The sequence below is a fragment of the Crinia signifera genome, chromosome 5, assembly GCF_055691185.1.
Source record: "Crinia signifera chromosome 5, ASM5569118v1, whole genome shotgun sequence".
Classification (NCBI taxonomy): Eukaryota; Metazoa; Chordata; class Amphibia; order Anura; family Myobatrachidae; genus Crinia; species Crinia signifera.
The window spans coordinates 122,627,517-122,638,385 of NC_139221.1; the positions used below are offsets into that span (position 1 = coordinate 122,627,517).

The 10,869-nt window shown below is 42.4% G+C and overlaps 1 protein-coding gene across 6 annotated transcripts in view; it reads right to left on the bottom strand.

Annotated features, from left to right (window-relative positions):
* LOC146080545 (enoyl-CoA hydratase EchA19-like) overlaps positions 1–10,869 on the bottom strand; it is a 110,532-nt gene that overhangs the window by 33,064 nt on the left and 66,599 nt on the right. For all 6 annotated transcript variants that reach the window (XM_083187959.1, XM_083187961.1, XM_083187960.1 and 3 more), the window contains 2 exons: positions 6,178–6,275; positions 4,952–5,096 (listed from right to left, as the gene is read on the bottom strand). In XM_083187959.1, coding sequence (XP_083044085.1) covers positions 4,952–5,096; positions 6,178–6,275 — 243 coding nt within the window. The remainder of the gene's footprint in view (positions 1–4,951; positions 5,097–6,177; positions 6,276–10,869) is intronic.

Below are 10,869 nucleotides of genomic sequence, written 5' to 3' on the forward strand. Positions count from 1 at the left end.
AATACCGCAGATAATTGGAAACCTGTTTAGCGCTGTGGTTTACTTTTACTCTCCGTTTGTTGCTTTATTTTCAATCGCCATGTTTGCCAATCGATTTAAAAACTTTACTAAGGCAGTGTTACATATTTACTGACAGGCAATCTTGGTACTTGTTTCCTAGCACGGTGCCTGTAGGGTCCCATCGCATACCTTAACTTAAGGTATTTCCCGACAATGTAAAAATCGGGTCCATCGCATGCCATTATAATGGCATGCGATGCGACCAACCCGATTTAACATTGTATGTAATGTTAAATGGGCGTTTAAAATCGGGTCCATCGCATGCCAATATAAGGGTATGCGATGCGACCAAAAGGATGGACCCGATTTTACATAGGAACCAATGTTAAATGGCCCCCTATACCCGATTTTTGATTGTATACCCACCCTGATGGGTAATTTGTATGTCAAATGCCCCCCCCCCCCCCCATTGTTAACGCCACCCCACGATGAACGCCAACCCAAAGCGTGGCGAGCGCAGCAAGCCCGCGAGGGGTGGCGGTACGCGTCCTCCGACCTTTTCATACCCCCACTATCCACGTCGGCATGGAGTTTATTTTATATAGTGCAGCGAGCCATCGAGCCCGAAGCGTGGCAAGCTCAGCGAGCCCCGCGAGGGGGCGCGTAATACCTGTGAAGTAATGCGCGTCCGCTCGCCACACTATATAAAATCAACTCCACGCCAAAGTGGATAGTGGGGGTATGAAAAGGTCGGAGGATGCGTACCGCCGCCCCTCACGGGCACGCTACACTCGCCACGCTTCGGGTTGGCGTTCATTGTGGGGTGACGTTAACAATGGGGGTGCATTTCACATATAATTAACCATTAGGGTGGGTATACAATTAAAAATGGGGTCTGGGGGACATTTAACATTGGGTCCAATGTAAAATCGGGTCTCATGGACCATTTAACATTGGATCCAAGGTAAAAATCGGGTCGGTCGCGTCGCATCGAATGCGATTTGGTTGCATGCGATGCGATCCGATTTTCCCGACCCAATGGCATACAATTAAAGTCGGTGGCGCCGTGCTAGGAAACAAGTACCGCAATCTTTTCTACTGACATTAAAGTGCTAGTTATCGTGCCTCTGTTTTAAACACATCTAAAGTGCCAGGACCAACTGAATTAACACGATGAGCATTGTACCAGTAACAGGTCTTATTGTCCCTCATTTTTACTTGCACCCACACTTAAATGAATCTCTTCCAACTATAAAAGTGCTATAAAAGTGAAGGTGGTTATGGTATTTTACACAATTTCTAGGTCTACAGTCATATGGTTGACCATTAATGTCGACAGTCAAAAGGTCACCAGGGTCAAAAGGTTTTTTCGTGTGTATGTCGACATGGACACCGTCTAAGTGTACTGCGTCCCCTTGCTCTGCACACTATTATATTCTCCAGATATGCCATAGTGGGTATGAAATACCACCTTTCAGCACATGTTGGCTCAAAATTTAGCAAAATAATGCATGTCAACCTTTTTCATGTCAGCCTTTTGACCCTGTCGGCCTTTTCACTGTCGACCTTTGGACCCTGTCAACCTCATGACTGTCAACCTAGAGTCAATCTATCATGAGTCCGGATACCAGTGAAGTATTGTGAAAATGTTATTAGATGTAATTAATATATAATTTGACATTATATATTAAAAAGTATAAAAACAAAAAACCTGATCATTTAAACCCCTAAGCTCTGTACACACGGTGCAATACATTGCTCAGGGTCATGTTTTCATCACCGACCAGAGATGGTCTGCAGGGGGAAACAGCTGATTGCAGGAGCATGCTCCTCCGACCAGTGACCAGCCCAGGGCTGGTCGCGGGAGCGTGCTCCCAGCAACAGTCGCCCCATACACGGGGATATAGTCGCTTAGCAACCATATCCCCAGCATTACAGGCTAGAATCACCCGTGCGTACCGGACTTTACTTTGTCCTTATTTAATCTTTAAAAATAGTTGTTTTCATAAACAAGTTTGAATGTTGTTCTCTGTACTTGGCATAAAAGATAAGTATCTGTTTTTTTACTCATTAGTATAAGAAAAAGGCTTAAGTGCTGGCAAAATGTTAGTACTCATTCATAGACTATAACAAAGGAACACAAAGACGTACAATTCTTAAGAGAAGTTACGGCAAAATTTCCATGGCTTCACTTTTATACAATATACAGATGTGTCCTCCTATACTATTGCTGCATTCGTGCCAGACATCCCTCCACAGCGCACCAGGTGCAGCAGGACATGGTCTGCGGTGAGCATGCTTTTCATGGAAATGTGCATATTTAACCCAATGCAATCTGGCTAAACTGCTTCAGCAGACTGCACTGATTCATATGATATGCAGCACTTACATATCTGTCTGTATCTGCATAAGAAGTGATATGATGCAGCAGCAGCCGCAGCAAAGCATTCTAACCGCCACATAAACCTGTAGGGAAGCCGACAGTTAGAGACTATTAGGGGTATATATAGTATACCAAGATAGGAGTTCTATTGAAGATTAGATGTTGCCCATAACAACCAGTCAGATTCTACTACTTCTTCATTTAGCACCTTCTAGAAGATAATAGATAGAATCTGATTGGCTGATATGGGCAACATACCATCTTCAATAGAACCACCACCGTAGTAAATTTACCCCACAAAATGGTATGAAAAACTCTGCTTTAAGACTTTCTCTTTCTCGCGGTCATGACAGGAGGAATATACATTTACATTTTCCAAAAGTTTTGCATATTTTGACACATGATCGCAATAACACGTTTTATACTCAGTTTGTTTTATCACGGTTTCCAATTGTAAAGTACTGTGCAAAATTTTTTTATTTAAGAAACTGATAAGAAATAAATAAATATAAATGAAGTTGTCCCAGTTCGAAACTCTAGGAAAAGTACCTTAGCAGAAAACTTGATACAAGAAGATATTGGCGACCAATTATTGTGGATTTAAAAGATATATATAAAAAGTATTTATTGGGATGACAATAAAAGGATAAGACAATTAAAAAAGGACAATTATGCATACATGGACATATCAATTGTATACTAAAAGGACAATAGTAAAGGTATAAAAGTATATAAAAATGTATAATGGTGGGGGGAATTAGATAAAAAACGACACATGTATCTAAAAATTGGAGGAACTAAATATAGGAAAGGTTTAGATATAAAAAAGGTTTAGATATAAAATCCTTAACTTAAGTTGTGTCATGTGTCGTTTTATTGTCATCCCAATAAATACTTTTTAGATATATCTTTTAAATCCACAATAATTGGTCGCCAATATCTTTTTACATTGTTCTCCATAAAACCTATAAAGTAACGTACCCTTTCTTTTACTAAAAGATAGGCTGACACCTTCATAACATAAGGGAATATTATTGTGAGTTACCTTAATTCAGCACAAGTGGCGCCTCTTTTCCAAAACAAATATATATATATATTTATTTATTTACAGTTTCTTACAGTATATAGCACATACATATTCTGCAGCGCTTTACAGAGTATAGATGAACATTCACATCAGTCCCTGCCCCAGTGGAGCTTACAATCTATATTCCCTACCACATGTACACGCACACACAGACATTCTAGGGTTCATTTTGTTGGAAGCCAATTGACCTACCAGTAGATTTTTGGATTGTGGGAGGAAACTGGAGTGGGAAAACCCACGCAAGTACGGGGAGAATATACAAACTCTGCACAGTTAGGGCCATGGTGGGAATCGAGCCCATGACCTCAGTGCTGTGAGGCAGTAATGCTAACCATTACACCGTCCGTGCTGCCCCATATACTAAAATAGCACTGTCAACACCAAACCCAAAAAACCAAAGAGTGCTGGTTACAGTTTTTCCCCTTCTCAGTAGAGGCATTTGAACATTTTCAGCTCCAAGCTCATTGTGGCACTTAATCTGGCCCTACAGATGGATACAATACACATACAACATGGTGGTTGTGGTGGTGGGAAGGCGGAGGTCGCGGGGCAGAGGCACACATCGAAAGATAGCAGTCGGTAAATAAATTTAACAAGCAAACATGTCCTACATGGTCTTGTACCGGACAGGTCCCTGATGGTGGGATTGGCTGGCCATACACTACTGTGAGGAGTTGGAGTAGTGTATGGCCACCTTAACCCTTTGAGTGCCAACATTACTGTAAGAGATCCTCAAAATATCCGAAAAAAAAAAAAAATGCCACAGAGTCGCTCACTTATTGTTGGGTGCAAAAATTAACTAAACTTCAGTTAACTGACTTGGCCGTATTTGTATTTATTTATACTAAAAGTACAGTTGCTGTGAGTGACGCTGGCATTTTTAGCAGATATGTTGAGGATCTTTCATAGCAACATTGACACTCAAAGGGTTAAGTTTTTGTTTTCTTGTATTGCTCATTTGTTAGGCTCCCCGGAACCCTTGTGACACCATATAAACAATGATGATATATAGACAGCACCGGAATGAGGAAAATCATCTCAGTGAATTTGCGCACTCCTATTCTGCTGAATGCGGTTCCTGTTAGCTGTATGGAAACACCTGTTGGATTAATCAGATGCTTTATACATCTCAGTACCCGGTTTACTTTGCTGCACAGAGCTTATTTAGGGGATGCTGGAAGACAAATGAAGCAGCCAGTGCTGCCAGTACTATGATTATCAATATGCCGCACGCTGCAGATGGTAACAGGTGGTGGCAATTCCAGTACAGAAGGTGTTTCCAGGTATCCAGAAATCTCCGCTACATGCGACATTTCAAGCTCATATATTAGGTTTGTTGATCTTTAAGTAAATCAACTTCTAGTTCATGTGAATGCCTTTGTTAACAGAAAGAAGACTCATCAGTAAACATCAGTTCTACTGAAACTGTTATTTATCAAGGTTACATTTTAAAACTTCTGAAAGTCAATAAACAAACTCACCAAAACGCCTGCAGAACACGCCAAAGGTGGCGCTTTTCTCCACCACACGCAGATCTGCCAGAAGAGACAGCTCAAGTCCTCCAGCTACACAATAACCGCTCACAGCAGCAATTACCGGTTTGGAAAATTGCATCCGACTTGGTCCCTGAGAAAAACAATAAATCTATATAATACATAAGTTATGCATATTATGCTAAACATGCCATGTGCTGTATAAAAGATATAAGGGTGGTTCAATAAGTAATATAAAAAAGACCTCACACATGTGTAATGTTCTCCGTTTCATTCTAATTTCCCACCAGCCCAGGGGGATATTTTGGTTCACTACTTCTGGCAAATTCCTTCTTAGATGGACAAAACCATGTGCACTGCAGGTGGGGTAGATGTTACTTGTGCAGAGAGTAAGATTTGGGTGAGGTTTTCCTGCAAAGTGAGCTCTATATTGCAGCGTAAAAATAAAGCAGTCAGTCTTTTCCTTGCGCAGAAACAAAATAACTCACCCAAATCTAATTATCTCTGCACATTTTACATCTGCCCCCCTGCAGTGCACATGGTCTTGTCCATCTAAGAAGTCATTTGTCAGAAGGAGTAAACCAAAATAACCCCCGAGAGCAGGTAGCACATTGCTTCCCCTCTACACCTCATTCAATCATACTCTCCCAACATCAGCTGTAAGGCAGTGGGGCTGGAGGAAACATAGTCAAACAGGACGGGTGTCGTCTAATTAGATTTCTGAACATCTAAAGCTGAAATTCATTGACAACCTATTGAGGTGTACGGTGAGAATGCCAGGTCATGGAAACAGTTTTTGGTTCTGCTTTTGATAACAAAAAGATAGATATTGAAAATGAGCAGCGACCTGGCTGGCCAAGCACATGTAACACAGATGACAGCCTGTGCCTCATTAAGGGCCAGATGTATCAAGCTTCAGTTTCAACACACCCCACCCAAATCTAACTCTCTATGCACATGTTACATCTGTCCCACCTGCAGTGTACATGGTTTTGCCCATTTTGAGAACAAATTTGTACTGCGATCAAATCTGAATAAGGGCTCAAGTGTAGGCTGGTAAAAGTGTGCCACTGCTGATAACGAGTATCAAACCAAGCGTTTGTATGTATAAAGGAGGAAAAACCATAAAGATGTGTAGGACTCTGCACACAATTTATGTCCAACTCTGCGTCAGGCCACTTATACTGTAGGTCTGCTTAAGCTGTTCTTAATACCATAGGTCCGGGTCCTTTAGTGATGTCCAGTTCTATCTTCAGTGAGCTTGAATTGTGAGCTACTTCTTTCAAATCAAACCCAGCACAGAAATTTCCACCTGTAGAATGAAATAACAGATGCAGACAGGGAAATGGGAACATTTTAATAACTTCACTTTTTGTCTTTCCATTATGTTGTATTTTTATTTAAAATCTGCCACTTTTCCATGCGGTTGGGAGCGCCACACAATTTCCATTTGTTTACCGACTGTTCCAGGACAGTAGAGAAGCATGTGCTAAACTGATGTTCGGTCAGGGGGCTGCATTGGAAAAGGTTGCGTCGCCTTCGGACTAAGGGCTGACGTTTGGACTACTGTAATCTCAGAATCAGAGCGAGAAAGACGTGTGAAGGAAGCCAAAGAGAGGCAAATTATCAGAAGGTGTTACAGAGGACAGTGTAGGAACTGGCGTGAAGGTGCAACAGTCAGCTATACCAAGAATTCTGCATACAAGTTACCTAGTGTTCATTCTAGCACCCACCATCTTTGAAAACCCATGCAGTTCCTCTTCCCTGCCTGGGGTGTCGCTGTCTGCTGTAGTGCTTCTAGCACAGTTTGGTCTGTATATCAACACTGATATGTAAACCAGACCTGTGCCAGAGACACCACAGCAGACAGCGACACCCCAGGCAGGGAAGAGAAACTGCATGGGCTCTGAAAGATGGTGGTGCTAGAATGAACACTATTACCTTTATGGGAGGTACAGTATAAAGATTATCTACTGGAAAAAAAAACACATGCCTGGTTACAGAAAATCAGATAAAATGTGGGATAAGTTTATGTGGTCAGAATAAAAATAAACATAATCTCACACGATCTGGCATGCCAAGATGGGTTTTTGGCATGACTGCAGCAGAGATGCATGATTAAAAATCTGTATGGGAATGGCACCATCATGTTCTGGGGATCTTTCCTCAGCGGGGACTGGCCATTTTGTTAAATTTGAATTAAAGATGGATCGTGCAAAATACAGGAAGATACTGCAAGACAAACACCTTTAGCATACTTGAAAACTAGAGCTTGGGGGAATGTTCACCATTCAGCAGGGCAATGATCCTACACCAGTGGTTCCCAAACATTTTTGAATCATGGCGCCCATGAGTATCGGAATGTTTTTCTCGGCACCCCTAGGGCAAAGGTTTCTCATTCAGAAAAATCAGAAAAAAATATTAAATTGAGTTAATTGTGTTTATTTCTCATCCTTAGGGTCAGTTTTATGGTGGTAATGGACATAATTCACTTCTGTTTGTCCGCAATTTGCCTATTACTTTGGCCATACATAATTTGTATTGGTCATGTACCACCAATCCAGGACACCCCTGCAGGTCATTCAAGGCACCCCAGGGTGCCACGGCACACAACGCTGTCCTGAGCACAAGGTCAAAGCAATACTGGCATCGCTGAACAACATAAAGGTGAATGTTCTACAATGGTCAAGTTAAAAGCCCTGATTGAGAACCTGTTGCCCAATTTGAAAACTGCTGTTCACAAACGTCATCAAACCAAACTACAAATTGAAGCAAATCTTCAAGGAAGAATGGGCAAAAATCACTTCCAGCAGCCACTCACCCCAAAGTTGTTACTGCTGCAAAAGGTGGCTCTGGCCAAATTCTTTTTTTAGGAAGTTAGTAGCATGTGTAAAGCAACAAATTGAGTTTTATTTAAAATACTTAATATATTTAAAATACTGATTTTTTTTAAATAAGAGATCAACAGTACTCAACATATCTAAGCATTGCTGAAAGAAGTATACCTCTGCTAATTAAAATATGCACTGCATAGAAAGGACACAAAATTGGAAATCTCCTGACATCACAGAAACGATAACTTTATGAAATACGATTTAGTCACCAGATATTTCAGTGCAGCTGCAACTTGTTTTTAAATGAAAACACATTTACATTTTGGCACATCTGTAATCCGGGTGAATTAGAGCAGGGTGTAAACGAAGAAAGGTTCTCTTAATTAATTTGTAACTACATATCTCATTTACAACCTTATCCAACAGACAGATGAATAATTATATTTTTCAATACAGGTTGAGTATCTCTTATCCAAAATGCTCGGGACCAGAAGAATTTTGGATAATGGATTATTTCGTATTTTAGAATATTTTTAGGTACTCTTTACCTAGAACGGCGCCCGTCGCGGGCACATTTATGTATGGCCGCGACGCGACCGTCGCGATGCCCGCGATTTCCCATTGAAACCAATGTTAAACATGGAAACCGTGTCGGTCGCGTCGCGGCCGGCCATAAATGTACCCGCGATGCCCGCGATGCGATGCTCACGATTTCCCATAGGAATCAATGTTAAAAGCCGCGATGGACCCGATTTTACTGTTAAATGGCTCAATCCACCCGATTTGGCCATAGGAATCAATGTTAAATGGGCCACAGAGCCCATTAACCCTTAAATGTCCCCCCAAATTTTTAACGCCACCCCACGATCCACGCCAACCCGAAGCGTGGCGAGCGCAGCGAGCCCGCGAGGGGCGGCGGTACGCGTCCTCCGACCTTTTCATGCCCTACTATCCACTAGGGCGTGGTGTGAGAATATAATAGTGTGGCGAGCGCAGCGAGCCACCGAGCCCGAAGCGTGGCGAGCGCAGCGAGCCCCGCGAGGGGACGCGGATACCTTCACAGTTATGCGCGTCCCCTCGCGGGCTTCACAGGTGTCCGTGGCGAGGCGGACACCTGTGAAGCCCGCGAGGGGACGCGTCTACCTGTGAAGGTATCCGCGTCCCCTCGCGGGGCTCGCTGCGCTCGCCACACTATTATATTCTCACTCCACGCCCTAGTGGATAGTAGGGCATGAAAAGGTCGGAGGACGCGTACCGCCGCCCCTCGCGGGCTCGCTGCGCTCGCCACGCTTCGGGTTCGCGTGGATCGTGGGGTGGCGTTAAAAATTGGGGGGGACATTTAAGGGTTAATTTGCCCTATTTGGCCCCAAATCGGGTCCATTGAGCCATTTAACAGTAAAATCGCGGTCAATCTGCCGTTTTAACATTGTTCCCTATGGGAAAATCGCGGTGATCGCGGTCATCGCGGCCATCCCGATTTACCCGCGATGCCCGCGATTTTTACCCCCGACGACCGCGATTTCAATCGCTGGCGCCGTTCTAGGTAAAGAGTACCTATTTTTATATTTGAATGATGTATCTTGAGGTATCTTGCATTTATGTTGTACAAACACATCAAACACATGAAATACACACAAATATACTTTATTTGTGCATAAAACAAGGTTTCAACAAATGAAACTAAGTTTGTGTATAATCTCAGGTACTGAATTTGAATGCCAAGCAATCATTTTCTTGCATATATTTAGTGCCAGTTACATGTTATTTCCCCAGTAGTGCTTTTAGCTAGAATTTCTTGGGATTTCTGTTTTTTGGAATAATTTGGATAACTGATATTTAGATAAAGGATACTCAACCTGTACTACATTCCAGTGTACTGTGAGCCACTGGTCATATGAAACAACACTTTGCTCTTAGATACCATCTTAACAAAATTAATTTTCAATATTTCAAGTTCAGAGGTCTATTTAGCAAAGTGAAGATTAGATCATTTCAGCAAGTACGTAAATACAATTGCTATAAATTTTAATTTGTTTAGAATTTCATGATGCAAATGATTGGAACCAATGCAGCAGATACAGCTGGCTTGTTTCTCTACTTACTAAAAACATGTAAAAGTTAATAATGATTAGATCTTTAAATGATACCTGGACAAAGTGTCACACAATACAATACAGCTTCTGTTGTAGGAATTTGCGACTACTTCCTAAATGCAGCAAGATGTGATTGTCCACAGAAGAGAGTACAGTGGGATGTACAAATCTCTTTGGTGGTACCCTCAGGGACAGTCCCTCACCTACACAAGGCATATGGATTATTAGATAGACAGTGTCTAAATAGACAGTCAAAAGGTCAACATGATGTTTTTTCACATTTATTGGATGTCAATGTCGACAACGGTCCAGTTAGAGCTGCACAAGGCTAGGATGAGCTACTCGACAATATGCAAGCAGCTTGGTGAGAAGAAATCAACCTTGTGGTGTATCAATGATCTTGAGAAAGGTGAAGAATCAGCCCAGAACTACACAGGGGGACCTGGTGAGCTGGGACCACAGTCACAAAGGTTAACATTAATAACTCATGGATTCAAATCCTGCAGCGCCCGAAAGGTCCCCCTGTTTAAGCCAGCACATGTCCAGACCCATCTAAAGTTTGCCAGTGACCATCTGGATGATCCAGAGGAGGATTGAGAGAATGGCATGTGGTCAAATAAAAACTTTTTGGTATAAACTCCACTCGTTGTGTTTGGAGGGAGAAGAATGATGAATGGCAACCAAAAACACCATACCCACTGTGAACTATGGGGGTGAAACCTTCATACTTTGGGGCTGCTTTTCTCCAAAGGGGACAGGACGACCGATCTGTATTAAGGGGATGATGAATGGGGCCATGTATCATGAGATTTTGGCCAAAAATCTCCTCAGTAAGAGCATTGAAGATGGAACGTGTCTGGGTCTTCCAGTATAACAATGACCCCAAACACACCAACCGGGCAACTAAGGAGTGGCTCCGTAAGAAGCATTTTGAGGTCCTGGGGTGGCCTAGCCAGTCTCCAGACCTCAACCCAATAGA